The sequence below is a fragment of the Tenrec ecaudatus genome, chromosome 3, assembly GCF_050624435.1.
Source record: "Tenrec ecaudatus isolate mTenEca1 chromosome 3, mTenEca1.hap1, whole genome shotgun sequence".
Classification (NCBI taxonomy): domain Eukaryota; kingdom Metazoa; phylum Chordata; class Mammalia; order Afrosoricida; family Tenrecidae; genus Tenrec; species Tenrec ecaudatus.
In genome coordinates, this window is record NC_134532.1 from 155745842 (window position 1) to 155768893 (window position 23052).

The following is a 23052-nucleotide window of genomic DNA, read 5'->3' on the forward strand; positions in this document are numbered from 1 at the left end:
CTCAGAAGTCCTTTGTAGATTAAAGTCCACAATTTATATACATCAATTCCCAAACCACATTTAATTTAGAAATGATGTGCCTTTGTGAAATTTAATGTGGATTACTGAGAGTGGCACAATTTAAAAACTATCAAACTTTTGTGTTTATTAGACATTGATAAAAATTGGATGTTCCAGACTGCAGGTAATGATATCGTTTCCAAAGGACCAATATATTGGTATATCGCAGTTACAATAGCAATGAAAAATACACAGAAAAATGATTATTTGTAGTCTTTATGCCAATGATAAGCCCTTTTCTATTTATGATTTCTATCCCTTAAAAGATACAAACAGCAATGGAAATCTCATGAAGTGTAGATATCATCCTAGATTATGATGCTTATGGATTAAAAAGGAAGGTCAAAAGGTGGAGCTGGCTGGTGGTTTCAAACTGCTGACCTTTTGGCTAGCAGCCAGCACATAACCACTAAGCCACCGGGGCTCCTTGTGATTATATATGAAGTAGCAGTGTTTACATAATATATTGAAGCCATATATTAAAATGTGAACCATACTCTCGAGCACAGTTTTGCTATAGGTATGTGTATATAAATGTGGTTTGGGATATATTATCATATTCTTAAAATTCTTTAACAATACAATTTATCAAACCAAATAAATAATGCGTAAATTTTGTTTCCATTTATTTCTACTTTTGTTCATACTGAAACATTCTAGTTGCTCATGAGGGGACCAAACCAAACCAAATTCACTGACATAGAGTCCATGCAGGGCAATAGTGACCCTATAGGACACGCTAGAATTGCTCTTGTGGATTTCTGAGACAGTAAGTTTTTGGGGGTGGGTGGAGGAGGGATTAAACCTTTTTTAAAAAATTAAATTACAAAGAAAATACATCATAGCTTTCAGAAATTAACAACATACTGGCTACATTATCACTTCAGTATTAAGTTGGTGGATAGGTGACAAGCCCCTTATGGAAATAAGGTGTCACTGAGGCAGGAACACCACACACTACCGAGACCTTAGGCAGAAAGTGGTATTTGATAACAAGGGGCTGGCTCTCTGTTCTTGAGGACTCACAGCTCTCCCTAACCCCTGAGTCATTCACTTTTTCTCCCCTGACTTCCCTGTTACCAAGAGACTGGTTAAACAGGGCTCTGTTAATACAGGAGCTAAGTAAGGAGTGGGACATGGTATCAGGAAAGAGCAGTCACTAAAAAAAGAACACAACATTTGAAAGAGGGTCAACAAAAATGAGGAAACCTTCAATAAGATTGACTCCTACTACAATGGGTTTACACACATCCGTGATCATAAAGCTGGCACGGGACCAGGCTAGACTGTGTTACACAGAAGTTCACTGTGTTGGGGCCAAGTCAATGGCAACTAACAAGTAAGCCAAACTGAGTTTATGAAAAACGAGATCTTTACAAATCCAGTACAATTTTTTTCATTAAATAGCCAACAGATTGTCTTTCATCATTCATGCCTAAATACTGATAGATATCACAATCAAACCCCCCTTTCTTCAAGTAGAAATGTCACTGCAGGATTGTACTGTTACTCTACAGCACACAGTCCCAGGATCCCCAAGAAGGAAGCTCTGCCACCCAGTCAGTGAGACACTCTCTCGGGGGTTTGCATAGTCTTGATGCTGAAAAGCTCACTGTGTGAGAATATCAAGAACACAACATTTTGGCAGCCAGATGACGGCCCAAACAATCTTTCAAAGTTCTTAACCCAGGAGGGAAGGATAGCAAGTAGAATGAGGGTTTAGGAAGGGAAGGCCTGGGTGGGAGTGATTAATGGGAGCCAATGTTTAAAAGTTCAGGAAGGAAAATAATGTATTAAAACTGAAAGTAGTGCAGTAATGCTTGATGTGATTGAACAATGGAATGACATCAGATCTATATTAACTCCCAATAAAATATTTTTTAAAGTTCTTATCCAAACTACTCTGTCTCCCAACTTGACATCTGAATCAACTCCAGTCCCTTGTATATAAAACCAAACCAACCAAAACAAAGACTTAGATATCTATTTTTCAGTTCTAAATTAGTGCTCTCATGGATTTTGTTCTGCAATATATGACTACCCTTCTTATAAATAGGAGGTTGACAAGAAACATGAATTTTTTTCCTAAAAACTCCACCAGATAGCAGACAGTTTGGAAGAACTTGCCAGCCTGTTGGTACCTGTAAACTAAGGAAAATCTGGTGACTTGGGTCCAGCTCTGGCTTGATACACGAAGGGAGATGCTCACTGCGAAGACAAGGACCTACCACATACAATTTAGTCTCCTTTTAACTCTCATAATATTTCCAACTCAAATCTTAGCACCAGTTTCCTCCACTTTGCTTCCTGCACATCAAAAGTTACAAGCGATGGTTCAGAGCCAGGTGACACCTTCCCTAAACTTGCTGCCATCCCTCTTTTTTTTTTCATTGATAAAATTCACTTAGAAGACACAAATTCCCTTTCTTCTTTTTATATCAGTTCCTGCCCTTATTCCCCATGGCCACTCACACTGCCTTTTATTTTGCAGTGCCTGGGAGAGACTCTTTCGTCTTCTTGGTCATGGGTGGAATGAGGTGGGTGCTGTGATCAACCACCCATTTGATCATGCAGCTCTCCCGTTGCTGCTTTGCCTGCAGTTGCTGCCCCCGTGCATCGACTGAGTCGTTGACTTTGTCATTGCAGTGTATTGCAGTTCGCCAGGCCACACAGACCTGAAACCTCTCTAGTGGGCTAGTTCACCAGCATCTGGGCTTGTGGCCCTGGTGTGTGGCAACAAGCTCACTGGTGCACTCGCGGCACGGAGGCCAGACTGTCATCACAACAGCTGGCGTTACACAGAATGTGATGCCCTGAATCTCCCGAATGTCCCCTCTCTCCAAATTCTTCACCATGGTGTCCACCGCCTTCTGCACATGGAGCTGCTGCAGCTTCTCAAATGGTGAGCCTGCCTTGCAGCCTTTACGAAAGCTTCTTCTTTTTCCTGAATGAGGGCACAGGTCGTTCTTGCCCTGCCTTTCTTCATGCCTACCTGTGAAATCACCAAGTTATTGGGCTTTTATCCAAAATATTATTTCACTAGAGTGCTTTCTCAGACTGCAGTCCTCCAGTCCACTCCCAACTCTGTAAGAATTTATTCTTTTCATCACTGATAACCAATCGTACAGCTACTACTAATGATCTTCATTATGATATCCTTGTTTTCAGGGACCTCCAAACTGAATTAATAACAATCGACAATAGAGACTGGGCCCTTGCTGTGTGCTGAGCACTGTTCCAAGTACTCCGTATTAAAAGTTCACAACACGCCAATGAGGATGTTCCCTTCGTATCTCAATTTTATAGGCAACGAAACTGAGGTACAAAAAATGTGCATAAGACCTGAACGATGGTAAGGACTGAGATGAGCTTCAACTCAGACCACCTGATTCCTGAGTCCACACTCCTAAAGACTTTATGGTATCAAGTGATGCAGTTATAATTTAAAATCTACCTACTATAGTAACCTAAAATATCACATTGTTAATAAGTTTTATGGATGAATTAGTAAAATAAGCTACTTATTCTATTGTCTTTAAAATATTCAAACATATGTGATACATTTCTATGTTTAACTAAAACGTTCAGGCATCTACATTTGACACAATTTAGGGCTCAAATGATGTCTCTCTGTCCTATCTTAACCTTTCTTCTGTCTTTATTTAAGGAGGAACTGGTAAAAATAAGCTCATGAGTTGACAACTAGATTATCTTTAAGGCTAAACTAATAGCCCCAAATAAAATTAAAGCCCTTCTCCTACTGGCTCCTGTTAAAAATGAAAGTCCCAAGGCGGTAGCTGATTGGCTCAACGTGGCACATTATTGCTGTTAGATCCTGACTCATAGTGGGCCTACTTACAATCGAATGAAACACTGCCTAGTCCGTTGTCATCCTCCTATCAATGCAGACACTCTGTTGATCCATCTTGTTGAAGTGCATCCATCCTCTTTTCACTGCATAATGTCCTTCGCCAGAGGCTGATCTTTCCTGACAGAATGTGCAAAGGATGTAAGACAGAGTCTTGCCATCCTTGCCTCTAAGGAGCATTTTGGTTGTACTTCTTTCAAGATAGATTTGTTCATTCCTTTGGCAATACATGGTTGTGTTAGACTGGGTTGACTAAAGAAGCAAATCCAGAGACACTCAGACATGAGTGTAAGAGAGAGCTTTAAATCAAGAAGTAATTTTATACCAAGCAAACATCCCAGCCCAGCCCAACTTAGGTCCAATGCTAGTACATAAGTCCCTCTTGAGACTCATGTAGCCACATGCAAAGATGAAAAATGAGGAAAGATTACAGACCAGTGGGTGAAAAAATTTGGGTATCCAGTGGCCACGAAAGCACAACAGGTCTCTGTCAGCTAATGTGGCTCACCAACAGGAAGATAAAAGCAGGGAGGGGTGGGGAGGTTCTGAGGATCCTTCTTATGAGAGGATCATACCAACAAGGAGGTACATCAGGCTGTGACCTGATTGACAGGCTTGACTCCACCCCTACACTTCTATATATGAAGTTGACATGAAATTATGTAACTACCACATAGGTACTTTCAATATTCTATGTCAGCACCTTAATTCAAAGATATTGATTCTTCTTTGGTTCCTTATTCAATGTCCAACTTTAACATGCATGTGAGGCAATGAAAAAATACAATGGCTTGGGTCAAGTGCACCTTAATCCTCAAAGTAACATATTTTCTTTCAACAATTTAAAGAGATCTTGTGCAGCAGATTTGCCCAATGCAATGCATCACTTGACTGCTAGACTGCTGCTTCTATGAGCATTGATGTTGGGTCCAAGAAAGACAAAATCCTTGACAATTTCACTATTTTCTCTGTTTAGCATAATGTTACCCTTGGTCCAGTTGAAAATGTTGGTTTTCTTCCGATTGAGTTGTAATCCATACTGAAGGCTCTAATCCTGATGCCACCTTAGTCTTCATATAATCAAGCTTCTCTGGTTCTTAGCTCATCATACAGATTGGTTAAGTATGGTGAGAAGATGCAACCCTGACACGCCCCTTTCCTGATTTTAAAGCATTCAGTATGCCTAGTTCTGTTTGCACAACTGCCTCTCGGTTCATGTACAGTTCTGCATGAGCACAATGAAGTGTTCTGGAATTTTCATTCTTCTCAAAGGTATCTGTAATTTGTTCCAATGCACACAGTAAAATGCCTTGGTATAGTCAATAAAACACAAGTAAACCTATTTCTAGCATCCTCTGCTTTCAATACAAGTTCCATCTGACATAAGCAATGATATTCCTTGTTTTATGTCCTCTTCTGAATCCAGACTGAATTTCTAGCCACTCTCGGTCAATGTACTGCTGAGAGGGTTCTTCAGAAAAATTTGACTTTCATGTGACATTGATGATATTATTCTATAATTTAAATATTCTGCTGAGTCACTATTTTGGGGAGTGGGTACAAATAATCTCTTCTAGTCAGTAGGCAAAGTAGCTGTCTTCCAAATTTTCTGGCATAGATGAGTAAATGTTTCCAGTGCTTTATCAGCTACTCAAGTTTTTTGGGTTTTTTTTATTTAATTCTTTCAGTTTCAGATCTGTTCTTCCTTTGGGGTTATCTAACTCTAGGTCTGTGAACATATTATAATATTTCACTCTGTTCTCAGGCTGCACTTTGAAATTTTCTGTTCAGTCATTTACTTTCATCATTTCTTCCACGTGCTTTAGCCTCTCTGTGATTCAGAGTAAGTTTCAGGGTCTCTTCTAACATTCACTTTGATCTTCTCTCTTTCCTGACTTTTTCATTACTTTTCCTTTTCTTCATGAAAGATGTTCTTAAGACCATTAAATGAGAGAAGAGATAGTCTTATATTGTGAGAAGAGTTGTATGAGCCCCTGACAAAATGTTTAATAAATAAATAGATGAGATTATGTATAAACAGAGGGGGGGGGGAGAAAACCGAAATAAGATGCCTATGTCACACCATGTACAAAAACTAATTCAATGTGAATCAAAGACATAAATGTGAAACCTGAAACTATAAAGATCATCAAAGAAAAAAATAAGGGAAAATTTAGGGACCTTAAACTATGGCATAAACAGTCTATTAAAGATAACTAGAAATACAGAAAAGCAGAAGAAAAACTACCTCACTTGGACCTTTTAAAAGAAACAAACACATATGCACATTTTAAAAACATCTCCAAAATATATAAATAGACTTGGAGAAAAATGGGAAGTGATATATGACATGGTTATTGTCCCATTTTGAAGAGAGCTTTTTGTTACAAGATTAAGGCAGGATCTATTCTGAGTTCCCACCTTAGTAGAGGATATTTCGCAAGTTGCCACCATCTGTTTCCTTTGGGATATTGTCTGCTAAAAGACAAAAACTACACTTCCGTCAAAGCCATTCCTCTATATTGGAAGCAGAGAGAAAAGTCCTGGAACCCTCAAGAGACACCAGCAAAGTACATTTGAAATCCCTGTCTGAAGTGTCAGAAGCCATACCTCACTACAATCTGAGGCCATGACAAAGGGACTATGAGACAGAGCAGAGGAGCAACACTGAGACTAAGAAACTGAGACCAAGCAGAAGGTGGGCTTCCTGGTCCATGGAGACCAAAGGCCAATAGACCTCATAACTGAGAACCAGAGAGACTTGGCTGATGGACAAGTGGAAAGGTACTGTACCAGAGACTGTGTCCTTACTGTTTATTGATCCTGACTTGATAATATGTCAGCTGCCCTAATAAACTCCACCAAAATGTGAGCTATGTCAGTAAGTTCTGTGTGGCTATTGCAATTAATTATTGAACCCAGAAAAATAGAGTGTTGTGGGAGGAGTGAATGGTGTATCAGAATAGGTAAAGAAAGATAGAGTGGAGAGGGGGAGAAAATGACAATCAGATAGGACTCATCCCTCCGGAGCTCCTGCTGTCAGACCAGAAAATTGGGAGGTAAGGCGAAGGAAACAGGGAGGTGGAGTCCTGAAATTAGAACTAGGGTACCAGGGTTTCTCCTGAACCCGTTTTTGTGTGGAATTTCCACTCATAAAGCAAACCAAGAACGCTTTAAAGTGCTTTGGTGAGTCCGCAGGCTGCAGCTGTGCCCTTGCCGGGAATATCGATTCCTGCCGGCAGACACCTGAGAGGGGACAGAATCCCAGACACGAGTGGAACCTCACACCGGAGCTCTCCACATGGTTGGCTGCCTTGAGCCCACGGCCAGGGGAGTGGTGGGGTAGCCATAATTTAGAGTAAAAGAAAAAATATTGTGTTACCTTAGGAAGATCGGGATGTGGGAGAAAATAAGAGGAAAGTTGGGAGTCCAGGTAGAAAATTTAGTTCCAATTGGCTGAGAAGGAAGCAATCCCCCTAATAAGCTGGATCTCCACCTCTGGGGGCCTGCCTGACAGGCCCCAAATCAGAGCACATCACAAGCAATTTTTTTTAAAGGGGTGGTGAAATATATATTATTAGTTTAAAACTCAAACCCAAGTCTGGTTGCTCAGCTCCAAGGAGCACATAGGAGGAGGCCCTTAACACATGCGGACCTGGTTATACCAGAGGATGTACAGCGGTGCAGTGGGGATCTGGAGGCACAGGAAATCTAGGACAGACGAACCCCTCAACACCAGCGGTGGGAGTGGCAACACCAGGAGGGAAGGGGGTGTAGAAAGGGAGAACCGATCTCGGAGATCTATGTGTAACCTCCTCTCTGGGAGATGGGCAATGGGGAGGCAGGTGAGGGGAGATGCCGGGGAGTGTAAGATAAGATATAATAATTATTTATAAACTATCAAGGGACCTGGGGTGGGATCGGGGAGGGAGGGGGATGGGGGGAAAAAAAAGGGAAACCGAGCTGATTCCAGGAACCCAAGTGGAAGGTGAATTATGAGAATGACAATTGCAATGAATGTATAAGGGTGCTTTGCTCAATTGATGTATGTACAGACTGTGATAAGAGCCTTATGAGCCCCAATAAAAAGATTAAATAAATAAATAAAAATTTAAAAAATAAAAAAAAAGAAGCAACCTAACTTAGGAATGCCAGACTCAGCTAAGGAGCCTGGCGGCTTTTAGCATAACAAAGACCCACTGTAGCAAGAGTCAGCTTTAAATGGCAAAGAGCTGCAGCCCAGTGACTGTGAGAGACAATTACATTTGAGTATACTCTAGCTGGCTAGGGAGATAAAAAAATAAAATCCTCAGGCTCATTGGGCTTGCTTTTTAACTTTTTTGTCTCCTCTTTGCCTCTTTCTTCGTCTCTCACATACTACTGCTAACCTCCAGACCACTCCCCTTAGCCTAGGACATTTACACTTGCACCACACCCAGCTAGGTGAGTCCACCTTGTGTAGCTAGCTAGGCTGAGAAAAGCCCTGCTGACTCCTACCAGGGGATACTCTGCTCAACTTCTTACTGGGCAATTCCTGCCTGTGTGCCTGGGGGCATAAGGCAGCTCTGCCAACACTCCTCAACACTTCAAGCTGCTGCAGGAACTCTGCCCAACATCCACAAAACCACAAGCAGACAACCCTTCTGGGTCACTCCTCTGAGAGGGAAGCCACAGAGGATAAAGTGGTAGGTTAATTCCACAGTGAAATAAGCTGTAGGTAGTTCAAACAAGCACTCCTACAAGTCTCCCAGAGAGAGCCAGTGCTCTTTGACTCCCAGATAAATGGCACTTGGCTCATCTAAAACAACACAACGCACAGAGCCATCAGCCCCAAGGACCTCAATGAAAAAACGGGAGAAACAAAAGGCCATGCCAAAAGATGTCCTGAACATAATGACATGCACAGAGGAGTCATAGAGGATATGAGGGAAACAAAACAGAAAAAGGATGACATGATAGAAGAGGTAAAAGCCATAAATCAAAGAGAAATACAGGAACTTAAGGAGGAGATAACAAAAAACAGTAGCACACTCATGAACCAGAGAACCTCATCGGTGACTTGGAGGACAGCCAAGCAGAATTTAACAAACATGAACAAAAATCTAATAAGATCATCAGAGAAGCTGAAGAAAACTTAAGAGCTATGTCTGATGCTATGAAGCGGAACAACATTAGAATTGTTGGTTTACCAGAGGAAGACACAATAAAGAAGTCATCTGCAACAATAGTGAGAGAATTCTTGGAAGAAAGCTTCCCCAGCTTAGTAAATGAAAAACAGGCAACCATTCAGTAGGCTGAAAGAACCCCAGCAAGACTGAATCCCAATAAGAAGTCACCAAGGCACATAATAGTTAAATTATCCAACTTTGAGGAAAAGGAGAAAATCATGAGAGCAGCAAGGGAAAAACAAGCAATCACATATAAAGGTTCCCAAATAATAATATGCTCAGACCTATCAGCAGAAACTATGAAGAAGAGGAGAGAGTGGAGTAACATATTCAAAAAAATTGAAGGAAAACAATGCAACCCCAAGAATACTCTACCCAGCCAAATTATCGATCAAAATAGATGGAGAAGTAGGAGTCTTCCCAGATAAGGAAAAACACAAAGAATATATTAGAAGAAACCCAGCCCTAAAAAAGATCCTTCCCGACCCAGTATGGGCAGAAGAACAACACTCACCAAGCATACATAAGAGACCACCACATAGAACCTCACCCAGAGGGGAAAAAAGAGAAAACAGACCTAAAGATAGCATTGACTTAAAAATAGAAAGACTTGAAAGGCTGCTGAGGGAAGCTTTAAAAAAAAAAAAAAAGGCAAATGGGGCATAGGGAAAAAGCTGTGGTGTACAAATAGTCCTGGGGTGAGGACCAGGTAATATAGCAGGGACCAGACCAAATACAGAGATACACATGGTATACAACTAAAAAAGGAGATGGGGAAAGGGAAAAAATAATAATAATTCTTAAAAAGTAAAGGGTAAAGGGTAGTGGGGGCACAAGGCACTGACCCACCCAAGGGGAGGGTATTATTTGTGTCTCCACAGGGAGAGAGGGACCAGACTTCAACCCAGTGCCCCAAGGTGTGAATGCAACTTGCCGGCATGGAGTAGGGAAGCAGTGGAGAGGTCTGAGGGGCCATCCCCAACCCCAACTACTAAGGGGACCTCTGCCCCTCCCCTTAGAGAATTTATATCAAAGAATGGCACTCAATCTACAGCTCTGGAAGAGGGACATATCTGATCAGAGCACACGGGAGCAGATGAAGGGGGAGGAGGAGAGAGTGGAGTGCATCATGGCCCACCAGGCCAGGAGGTCGATGTTCCCAATTAGAACATCCAGTGGCTGATCCCACTATAAGACACGACATCCCTCACTGACCCAAAGCCTAGAGGCGACAACACCAGAGACACAGTGAGGGAATTGCACCCGATCAGATCCGCCTCACCGAGGCAAAACTTTAAGGGGGTGCAACAGAACAGCAAGGGAATGGAGCAGTGAGGTCCCCAGGGAAAGCTGAAGGTTGACTTTGGGGTCAGGGCATGGTGTTCTAACAGACTGGACTGGAAAACACTTCTAAAGGCCAACAAACAATCCTTGAACTAACTACAAGCTTTTCTTTCTTGCTGTGTTTTGTTTTTGTCATTGGTTTGTTGTTGTTTTGTTATATATTTTTGCTTGGTTGTGCTCTGTCTTGTTTCTGTGCATGTTACTATCTCCACAGGTCTGTCTAAATAAGATAGGCTGGATGAACAATTGGAGGCGAAAACAACGGGACCAATAGTTCCGTGGGGACATGGGAGATGGGGAGGTTGGGGGAAAGGTAGTGGTGTTAATAAACCCAGGGACAAGGGAACAACAAGCAATCCAAATGTGTGGTGAGAAGGGTGTGGGAGGCCTGGTTGGGCATGATCAAGGATAATGCAACTAAGAGGAATTGTTGAAACCCTGGTGGGGACTGAGCATGATAGTGCTACAGGATGGAAGTCAAAGGAAATAGAGGAAAGAGTTGGGAGGAAGGGGGCATTTATAGAGGTCTAGATAAAGACATGTACATATGCAAGTATATTTATACATGAGGATGGAGAAATAGATCTATGTGCATATATTTATAAGGTTAGTATTAAGGTAGCAGAGGGACATTGGACCTCCACTCAAGTACTCCCTCAATGCAAAAATACTTTCTTCTATTAAATTGGCATTCTATGATGCTCACCCCCCCAACACAACCACTGAAGACAAAGTGGGTGAACAACTAAATGTGGTGAAGAAAGCTGATGGTGCCCACCTATCAGAAGAGATAGCATCTGAGGTCTTAAAGATTTGAAGGTAAACAAGCGGCCATCTAGCTCAGAAGCAATAAAGCCCACATAGAAGAAGCACACCAGCCTGTGTGACCACGAGGAGCTGAAGGGATCAATTATCAGGCATCAAAGAACAAAAACAATCATATCATTTTGTGCTCACCTCCCTGATATGATCGCTGAAGACAAATTGGTGCATAAGCAAATGTAGCGAAGAAAGCTGATGGTGCCCGGCTATCAAAAAGTATAGCATTTGGGTCTTAAAGGCTTAAAGGTAAGCAAGTGGCCATCTAGCTCAGAAGCAACAAAGCCCACATGGAAGAAGCACACCAGCCTGTGTGATCACAAGTTGTCAAGGGATCAGGTATCAGGCATCATCAGAACAAAAACCTTACCATAGCGAATGAGCAGGGCAGTGTGGAGTGGAGACCCAAAGCCCATTTTTCGGCCACTGGAGATCCCATTACAGAAGGGTCTTGAGAAGGAGATGAGACAGTCAAGGTGTGACATAGCAACGATCAAAAATACAACTTTCCTCTAGTTCCTAAATGCTTCCTTCCTACCACCACTGCCCCCACTCCCACTGTCATGATCTGAATCCTACCTTGCAAGCCTAACTAGACCAAAGGAGGTATACTGCTGCAGGTGGGAACTGGAAACACAGGGAAGCCAGGGCGGATGATCCTCTCGGGACCATTGGTGTGAGTGGTGATACTGGGAGGGGATAGGGAGGGTGGACTGGAAAGGGGGAACCTATTTCAGGGATCTGCATGTGACCTCCTCCCTGGGGGACATACAACAGAAAAGTGGGGAAGGGAGACGTGGGACAGAGCAAGATATGACAAAATAATAATTTATAAATTATCAGGGGTTCATGGGGGAAGGGGGAGGGAGGGGATAAAATGAGGAGCTGATTCGAGGGGCTTGGATGGAGAGCACATGTTTTGAGAATGATGAGGGCAATGAATGTGCAAATGTGCTTTACACAATTGATGTATGCAAGGATTGTGATGGGAGGCGTATGAGTCCCTAATAAAATGATTTTTTTTAAAGATAGAGTGTGGAGGCATAGCTGACCTTTGCCTTGTGGCAATTAGCCTTGACTTTGTGTGGAGTTAGATTCTCTTTCTTGATTGTGTAGCCAGAGGAGGTCAGATGTGTCCTCTGCTCCGTTTTCAGGCAGTTAAGCTAATCCCCATTATAAGGTCTAATATAATACAAACGCCTCCATAATTAAATTTGCTATGAGCAACCAATCAATTGAAAGCAAGTTTCCTCAGGGGTGTTGCCTGCTTTCAATATATGTGAATGCTCTGGAATAACTTTCTTTTGTGTTGGGTCTGTATCCTGCATCATCTGACCTGTCATCTGACCTGTGGTTCTTTGCATTTAAGTCAGCCACCTGCCATATGAGACTTGTTAGCAGCTTGCCATCTTACCTGCTGACCTTGAATTAATTTGCATTTGCAGCAAGAAGTTGTTCATATCATCCCAGAGTTCATCAGGTCTTCTTTCATTCGCGTTCAATTTATCAGTTTTGAGATGTTCTTAAAATTCAAGTGGGATAGATTCAAGGTCATATTTTGGCTCCTGTGGACTTATTTTAATTTTCTTCATCTTTATCCTGATTTTACATAGGAGCAATTAATTAACTATTCCACAGGCCCCCCCCCCCGCAGCTTAGTTTTGGAAAATGATATTAAGCTTTTCCATTGTCTGTGTAATGGCAAGTGAGAATATATACAAGGACAAATATAGGTTGGCAGAGAATATGTTTTGTATGTTTTGCAAATATATCCAGGTATTTACTAGAGTATTGCAGGGGACAAAATTATGTGACGTTTTCAACCATAACCAAATTCCTCAAGGGACTAAATCCCTTGTACTTATGACCATAGTACTGGGTATATCAAGGTCAGTTGACATAATATATTTCATAAAGATAGTGCTTTACAACCTACGTTAGTAGGTAGAACTGGGGTCTTTTTAAAGCTCACAGAGGTCATCTCTTCCAATCCAGAGCATAGAACAGCGAAAAAAAATCAAACAAAAAAGATTAGTCCACAGGACTAATGAGTCATGAGAACCACAACCTCCAACAGGCTACCGCTACCAACTGCTCTGGTTAAGACTATAACAGAAGGTGTTGGAGCGAGTGGAAGGAAAATGTAGAACAAAAAGCAAAACCATGGAAAAGAGCACTTACTGGTCTGATACACTGTTAAAACTCCTGACACTATGGCCTTTAGACATCTTTCAACCCTGGAATGTAATCCACTCCCTGAGATCCTTTCAGTCAAGCAATGCTATTGTTTTTAGGTACCAATGAGTAAATTCCAACGTTTTCATTCATAATATTGAGGGTGTGTTTTATATAGTTTATTTATTTTTCTTCATTTGACCTTCAAAAGTTTCCATAAATTTTCAAATATAATTTTATACCATCTAATTGTGATATATTTATGCTGAAGTAAAAGTATGACAAAGTTTCAAGATGTGATTCTCCAAATAAGATATACTAACAAAACTGAGAATGAATCTTCCATTTTGGTCACTATATATAATTTAGCATTGTTTGGACAAATTTGTATGGCTTTTAGAATTTGACCCTTACCTCCCTAAATTTTTTTTTGCAAATATTTTCTCATAACTACCAGTCCACATTCTTTCTTCAAATATTCGAGGCAACCTACGTAAACATTCTCCTTTTAGCATCACAGTCATCCTAGACACTATTGGGTTTTGGTAAAGTAATGTATTGAAAATATAATAATATATATATGAGGGTATGTCCAAAAGTATTACTGCAAAAACCATAACCATTTTCATTAAACAAAAGTCTCAAAATATGAAGCTATTGTTTTTCAACTTGTCTTCCATCTAGCTTTCCATCTCTCCAGCCCTGGTGACGCAATAGGTTAAGCATTGCTTGAGCCACACTCCAAGTTCAGCAGCTCAAACCCATCAGCCTTCCACTGGGGAAAGATGAGAGGCTCAACAGAATAGGGGGAAGTGGATAACTGATGAAATTATAAGAACAAATACCACAAAAATCTTAAAAGAAAACATATGGATAAAGCTTGAAGATCATACTTTTGGCAATGGATTCTTACATATGACACTAAAAGCTCACATAAAAGAAAAGGTAAATAATTTGGACTATATCAAAAATTTTAAACTTTGGTGTATGAAAATATGCTAACAAGAAAATTACAATTGATACAAAGGTGAATAAGACATAACCTAGGTTTTTAAGGAGCTCATTAGTGTGCTGTCCAGTCAGTTCAGACTAAACTCAAACGCAACTGGCATCGGGTCACTTATGACTCAGAGTGACCCTGTAGGAGAGGTGAACTGCTCCATGTGGGCCTCTGAGACTGTTACTGTTTACAGGAGAAAATGTTGAATTTTTAAAATATTTTATTTGAGTGAAAGTTGACAGAGCTAATTCATTTTCCACACAGTTTATGCACATTTGATTGCATGACATGATTGGTTGTAATCTCTTCAATGTAAGATCACTCCTCCCACTTCATCTCTAAAATCCCTATATCCATTTTTTCTTCTTTCTGATTCCTTCCTGCTTTCTAGACTGTCTTATTGTTAAATGTGGCCATTTGAGTTCCATGTTGTTTATTATTCTGAGCAGTAATTCCTCCCATGCCTCATAGTTAGCACTGCTTACTTGATAGACCAAAAGTGAGTTGACTTCCAGGTTTTAAGGGTCGTAACCTCAGGAATAATGATTAGTCATTTTTATTCTATGTTAAACTTGGATAATCTGATAATTTGATTTATTGGTTACTTTAAATGTAGTCAACTTTGTATTTTCAAGCAAACTGATTTAATTGTTAATGTGTAAGCTTTTGGTATTTTGTAGAGAATGGTTTCAAAGTGGAAATATTTGTCTAGTGCTGAAATGTTTCTTGTGTATAAGCAACCTCAGGAATATAGCTTCCATTTAGCAAGCATGATTATATCTGCTCAGCAAATACCAGAGAAGCCCTGCACTCACCGAAATCCAGAAAAACAAGTTAGAAGCTAAGTACAGCGAAGTTTCTCAGGGTTATATATCAGCAATTCCTGCTTGTGGTTCCTGACTCCCCGTCATCATTGACCAAAGACTCAAAGCAATTCTCTGCGCATGCGCTCACCTAACATGCTGGTCCTTCCCTGATGCTGTTCCAACCCGCCCAGCCAATCATCGTGTCTCACTGCCTCTGGGGGCCGCCCTGGATCGCAGAGCGCATGGTTCAGATCTCCTCACTACCCAAGCGACACTTTTACTCCCATTAAAATTTGCTTTTGTTTTTTGTTTCTTCATTATTCTTTTTTTTAATCTGTTTCTTCATTCTTTGGCCCCCTTGTGCCTCATGGCCCCCTCCCACATACAGCTTATGTCTGCACATACCGACCTTGCCAAAGGATCAGAACTTCCCAAGAAAACAGCAAATTTATTTTTCACTTGTTATTTCTTTCTGTTTTAGGATAATTTTGCTCATTCTTTTCTCTGTGTTGCCTCTTACTTCTTCCCATGCAACCCGCCCCCTGCAGATACTCTCAGCCCCCCACCCCCCACCCAGCAGACACTGGCAAGCAGGCAGACGCAGGCACACTCACCTAACCATGTTTTCTGTTTCATTAGATTTTCTTTCTGCTCCCCTGGGGGCACATACCTGTCCACATCCATGTCGCCTGTGATGGGTAGGGATTATGTCAACTAGACACTCGAGTAAGGGCTCAACCTAAAAATTGTGTCCTAGCCTGATGACGCCTCCTGGGTGTCATGAACTTTTCAGTATAAGAGAAAGAGATGGAGCAGAGTCGAATCCTCTTTGGCCCCTTTTATCCCAGAACCGCATTTGCCTCCAATTCTTCAGTCTCCGGTTGCCTCACCTGCCCATCCCAGGAGCCATCAGCAGACTGTCAATGGTAGATTCCTTGGGCCGACTTTGGACCTCACATCCACCAGCATCGGGCTTTGGAGCATGCGCATCCAACTGTGCCTTCCACTGCCTCTGCCTTTGCATTCTGCTTCCTGTTCACCAGTCAAGGGAAGGCTGAGTTGAACCATGCTTGCCTTAGCTATTTCTACATGTGTGTAAGTCATCTTTATATAAATCTCATTCTCGATACGAACACACGCAGACCTTGGTGGTTTGCTTCTCTAGAAAACACAACCTAAACATTACCAGGACATCAAAACTCCATAGCCAAACCCAAAGAAAACACTTAATCATAGCCCTGATCTAAAATACAATTAGTTATTCTCACCTGGTCCTACTTGATACTTGACCTCATGTAGAGATCTTCAAAGTTATGAATGCTAGAGAAAAGTGTGGTTAAAAAAAAAATCACACGGTGACCGGCTATCAGAAAGACTAGCCTCCGGACCCTCAAAGGCTTGTCTTGAAGCAAGTAGCCATCTAAGTGAGGTGTCAGTTAAGTCCACATGCAAGAAGCATATGAACCTGTGTGATCCAATGGTTGTAAAAATTAAAGTTCAAGAATTGAGGGAGGGAACAGGATTACAACTTAAATTCAGAGCATCCAGTTTTCAAAGGGCTATCGATGACAGTGAAAGCCTAAACGCCATTTACAGGATTCTCACACGGATCGAGCCTCGTGTGAATCCTCCCGAACTACAAAGCGGAGGTGTGAATAACCCTGCTCTCAGACAGGATGCGTTAGAAAGTGGACCATGGCTAAAACTTAGTACCCTATCATTTGTTCTCCTTTTTGACCCATTTTAAATGTGTTCTAGTTTTTAATATTGCCTGCTTATTTTTATGGAGTTTTATTCTTCATTTTTTGTTCCTGTTGTTGGGGTTTTTAGTTTTTGTTTTTGTAAGTGTTCTTCTATATGAAATCTAGGATGGATAAATCGATAGAGACAGTAACTGGTTTAATATGTCCTTAGGGTTATGGCAAGGGAAGTTGACGGGAAATGGGGAGTTAATAACAAGGAGTACAAGAAATAAAAATGTTCTAAAACTGATGGTGGTGGCAATTGCATAACTCTTTTTAATATACTTAGATCATTGAATTGTGTGATATGTAAATTCTTTCAATAAAACTGTTTTAAACCATGCTTATTGTGTATCTGCAAAAGAAAACAAAGAAATGTTTTTGAGAAATCAATGTGTTAAGATAGCAGCTTTTAAATGAACGTTTTAAGTTTTCTTTTTCATTATTATTTTGCATACATTTATTTGGCACTTAAGAGTTTTTAGGAAAACAATCTCTTAATTAAATTTATTTCCATAATGCCATTAGCAAATTAGGTTTCTACTGTCTTTCTTCACTTAGGAAAAATGTTGTGAAAACCAGGCCATCTGCTGAGGTACTACAGTTACATTTGGCCCTCAGAAGGTCTCTAGCATGATCTATTTTAGCACTCCGGATTACAAGCCCTCAAAACAAGTTTGCCTTGATCTTTTACATGGAGTCCAAACTAACTCAGAAAAAATATTTGACATAAATCCAAACCTGTGACGTTTTCACCAAAGAAGGCAGAAATAAAAGAGGACTCTGGATTTGACTACAATAAATCAGAATCACTAGAAATACAAGAGTCCAGACATTCTATCAACAGGGAACTATGGCAATCAGTGCCTCTCCTGAACAGAATCAAAATCACTGTTCAGTCATCAACAACAGCATCCCATTGATGCAGGGCAACCTCCCCACCCTGACCTTGTCTGGTAAAATCCGAGTGACAGTTACTTTCTTCCTCTTTCTACTTTCCGCAACTTTCAATGCCTCCTTCCTGTTGAAACTTCAGAAATGGACTCAAAAAAGAGAGAAAGGGAAAAAGCTCTCAAGAATGAAGGTGCTTTTAAAACATCTGACCTTAGCCAACCTCTTGGAGACTCTGATTGTCATGCCCCTGGACGGGCTCTGGAACATTACCGTGCAGTGGTATGCTGGAGAGGCCCTCTGCAAAGTCCTCAGCTACCTCAAGCTCTTCTCGATGTACGCCCCAGCCTTTATGATGGCGGTCATCAGCCTGGACCGCTCCCTGGCCATCACGCGGCCCATAGCTATGAAAAGCTACAGTACGCTCCGGCAATCCATGATCAGCCTGGCCTGGATCCTCAGTAGTGTCTTTGCTGGACCACAGGTAAACATGATTTTTTGATTTGTCACGATATGGAGACCACAGCGTTTCTAGATAAACTTGAGTAAATGTCTTGTCAATGGCATCATCGTATTATTTTTCAGATACTGGGAACTAGAAGTCAGAAAGAGTAGAGAAATCCAGGCTCTGTTGTGTTATCTTGGGGAAAGTACCAAACTTCTCTGGGTTTCAGATCTTTTGTCTATCTAATGGAGGGACTATATATCTCAGATAGCTCTTGTTTTGAATTAATATATTGTGAATGTCTAGGGTAATTTACAATACAAAGTAAATCTTAAAGTAGTTTTCTCAAATTTTACCTCTTAATATTTTCTTCCATCTGTTCCCTTTTTGCTTGGTGGATATAAATTTAATTGTTAATTAAGAGAACATTTTAAGAGCTCTGGAATTTGCACAGGTAGAAAGTAGTGACAATCTATTTAACCTGCAACTTTTTGACTGGATGCTAAGAAGTCTGTCACTGTAGTTAAAACCAGTAACTAGTTGCCATTAATATTATTTTCAATACTATTGAATTTATGGTATGAGAATTAAATGTCAGCAAAACTTAAAATACAATTTTTGAATAGTAACAAACAAAGCACTGCCAAGAAACCCAATGGGATAGTTCTACTCGGTCACGCAGTTTTCTTATCCCTCATGCTGTTTGGCGAAGTGCCATTAGATAGACTCCTAATCAGAGTGACCCTTCGTACAACAAAACAAAACACTGCTCCATTCTGTGTCACTTACACAGCTATACACTCTCATCGCCTATCAGTTATTTGTCACGAAATTTCTTAACTTTATGTATGTTTGCCTGACTGACTTTGCCACCATGACTTATAGATAAATAGTGGTATCGTTGTTGTAGTCACATTAATTGGTATCTATTGGACTTGATAAAATACCTAGAAAATATAAATTTAATATTGTTTGGATAAATGAATGAATGGGAGATATTACATATTTAAATTACAGAAAACATTGAAAGCCAGGGAAATTCTGAGATTCATATCAGCACTTTAAGGTCCTTGTAAGTCCTGTGCAAGCAATCAAGTGATTTTTTTTTTCATGAAGAATATTTCTGTAGACCCTACTAAGCAAATAAATAAAAACTCACTGCCAATGAGTCAGTGCTGTCTCCTAGTGACCCCTGTGGGTTTCTGAGACTCTAACTCTTTACTGCCACAGAAAGCCCAGTCTCTCTCCTGCCGGGCTGCTTTCTGGTGGTTTCCAGATGTCATGCAAGCAGATCGCAGCTCAACTCATAACCCCGGCCCCACCAGGGTTACAAGATGAACATACAAAAAGCAATCAGATTCCTGTATAGTAAGAGCGCTCCAAAGAGGAAATCAAGAAAACAATAGTATTTACAATAGCCACAGAATAAATCTAACCATGGACCTACATAAATGGAAAAATGTCCCAAGTTAATGGTAGGAAGAGAACATTATGAAAATGTCAATAGCACCCAAAGCAATCTACAAATGTAATGTAATTCCATTCCAGAACCCAGCATTGCTCGGTTTGTTATATTTCTTGCCTCTAGCTTTTAGAAATTATTATTAATAAATAATTTATTGAGGGTTATTACATATATTATAGCAGTCCATACATCCATTATATTGAGCAGATATATATAAATATTGCCATCAACAATTTCAAAACATTGTCTTTCTTCTTTTCTTAAAAAGGTTTTTTAATCATTTTATTGGGGACTCTTACAGATATATAACAATCCATAACTCAATTATATCAAGCAAACTTGTACATATATCACATCATCATTTTCAAAATTATTTCAGCTCTTATTATCAGCTCCTCTTTTATCCTTCCCTCCCTTCCCTCCCACCTTCATGAACCCTTGATAAATTATATATAATTATTATTTCATATCTTACACCACCCGCTGTATCTCTTCACCTACATCTGTGTTGTTTGTCCCCCAGGGGTGGGGGAGATGGTTATACATCCATCACTGTTATCGATTCCCCCTTCCCAGCATTATTCATTAAAGAAAAGTAAAAACTAATTACCAACTTCATGTGGAAAAGAAAGAGACCCAGAATAAGGAAAGCACAACAAGAAAAAGATTAATAACACAATAGAAATCCAGAGCTTGGAGGCCCCATACACTGCTGGAGGGATGTGAAAGTGTACAGCCACCGTAGAAACCATCACAGTGCTTCCTCAAGCAACCAGGAAGAGAAGGGCCTCGCACAGCGCGATACATGCACACTGATGTTCATCGCAGAACATACCATAAATGCCCAATTGTGAAAGAATGGATAAACTTTGGTACACACACAATTAATAATAGTACCTGTCACTAGAAAATAACGATGAAATCGTGAAGCACTTCATGGAATGGATGGATTTGAAAACCATTATACTGAGTGAAGTTAGTAATCACAAAAGGACAACTATTGTTTGAGCGCATACTAATAAAAGAAAAAAAATAAGAAAAAGGTTTTATATCATCAGAAACAGAGGTGGGAAGAAAAGAAAGGGAAGAGGAAGGAATCGGCGAGAAGGTAGACAAATGCTAACTTCTGTGAATGGGAGTGTACTGTTCTACAAGTGAGAGGGCACAAAAAATGGTGGGGCCAGGCAAGCTACTGGCAGGCCATTGAATATAAAAATGATCTGCAACACAAACCACTGCCCATTTATTAAAAATTAACAAAACTTGATTATTTAATTACTCCAAATTATATGATTCATTCTGACTAGTAAGTAAATATGGGCAATCTACATCCTAGTCACAAAATTATCCTATTAGCCCTGAAAGCTATTTATGCCGAAGCAAAAAAAAGTACTAATGACATATTTTCAAAAGTAGTATTAAAATTAAAGAAACAGAACACACAGCATGCATGCCCAGGGAGCAGATCCGAAAGAGTATCTGAGCTTAGGCTAGTATTTGCATGCTGAAGAGTGAGGAGAAAACGTTTTCTGAATCAGCTGTGTCCATATCTAATTGAAAATCACATGGCTTCCAGTGAGGGTAATTTACGACCACACCGATTCTAAAGAAGCACGTGATAGACAGAGAGAGTTCATCCCATTAGCTTTTCTGTGCTCATACAGAACATTAAACATCCATACCTTTTAAACCCTGTAGTTAGAGGAGTCTGGCAGCAAGACAGATGATTCACCCCTTTAGTCTTTAGTGTAGAGATGTGTGGTCTGAACATGCATAGGGGCTTGCCTTGACACAGAGAGAATTTACAGGAAAGAAAGCATTTCTCTACTTGGTAAGTAGTTTAAATTCAGTATATATTTAACACATGAGTACAATCTGCTGGGCCCTGTGTTATAATGTAGCAACAACAATAATGATGACAAAAGTAATAGATAATTGTAGACATATACTCGTATATGTGCCGGGAATGGTGCTGAGTGTTTTACATGCTTTTTTTAATGTAATCCTCTCAACAATCCCCCAAATTAGGGATATTTATTATCATGATTTTGTACATAAAAAACTAAGACTTGGACTGTTAATAACAAGTTTAAGATTACCATCTAATAATTGGAGATGTCAATATATCAATTTAACTCAAGAACAGAGCAATGACCACTACATAATACCACAGTTTTGCTTTTTTCCTGTAGAAGGTTAAGGAAGGAAAGTGAGAGAATTTTAAGACAAAAAATGGATGGATAAGAAGCATCAGGGGGAAAAATTGTGTTAAACTCTTATAAATATATAAATAAATAAACTGCTTCGAAGCTATGCATAAACTTTTCAGAGGCTTTTTCTTCCGAAGTGGGGAGTTAAGTCCTTCATTGTCTGTTCTTAGTCTGGAAGCTCAGCTGAAACCTGCTCACTGTGGGTGACCCTGCTACCATTTGAAATCCAGTGAGACAGCTTCCAGCATTCAGCAACACATAAGCCACAAAGTATGACAAACTGACACACGGTATTTTCAGTTGCATCATATGCATGTCAGAGTTGAACATTTAATAAGAAACATCATCGAAGAATCGACACAATTGGGTTGGGGTATTGGAGAAGGATACTGAATGTCCCACGGATTGCTAAAGGGACAAACCGATCAGTAATAAAGAAATAAGGCCAGAGTGCACCTTGGGGGCAAGGATGGTGAAACTTCATCTCACATACTTTGGACATGTTATCAGGAGGGACCAGTCTCTGGAGAAGGACATCAGGTTTGATAAAGTGGAGGGGAGACAAAAAAGAGGAAGGCCCTTGACATGAAGGATTGAACAGTGGCTGCATCAATGGGCTCAGACATAGGAGCAATTGTGAGGATGGCACAGGACCGTGCAGCGTTTTGTCCTGTTGTGCATAAGGTCACTATGGGTCAGAGCTGATTCAATGCCACCTACCAACAACAATAAATAAATAAATATGCATCCATATTCATAATTATGACTCTAATTTTTATTTTTTAAATAGCTAAAATTTATATAATACTGTCTGCCCCACCAGACATATTTTTGTAGTGCTATGGTGTTGGAAGCCATGTCTGGGTATTTCAAACACCCAGCAGAGCCACCTATGGTGAACTAGGCTTCAAAAAGTTTTTAAATACAACAGATTAGGAAGAAAGGGAAATTACACAATGAAAACATAGAGATGACAATAAGGCACTGTCCAATTCATCTAAAGGGGTCAGTCATTAGGGGACTGCATGATTGGTAGAGTCTAGGGCCAATGAGTACATG

At 40.3% G+C, this 23052-nt stretch overlaps 1 protein-coding gene and 1 pseudogene across 2 annotated transcripts in view; one reads left to right on the plus strand and one right to left on the minus strand.

Moving 5' to 3' along the window:
* Window positions 1-2540: 2540 nt before the first annotated feature.
* Window positions 2541-15924, minus strand: LOC142442431 (protein FAM136A pseudogene; annotated as a pseudogene).
* A 1911-nt stretch (window positions 15925-17835) lies between these two features.
* GNRHR (gonadotropin releasing hormone receptor) overlaps window positions 17836-23052 on the plus strand; it is a 28877-nt gene continuing 23660 nt past the window's right edge. For both annotated transcript variants that reach the window (XM_075544943.1, XM_075544944.1), the window contains exon 1: window positions 17836-18357. In XM_075544943.1, the coding sequence (XP_075401058.1) occupies window positions 17836-18357 (522 nt within the window). The remainder of the gene's footprint in view (window positions 18358-23052) is intronic.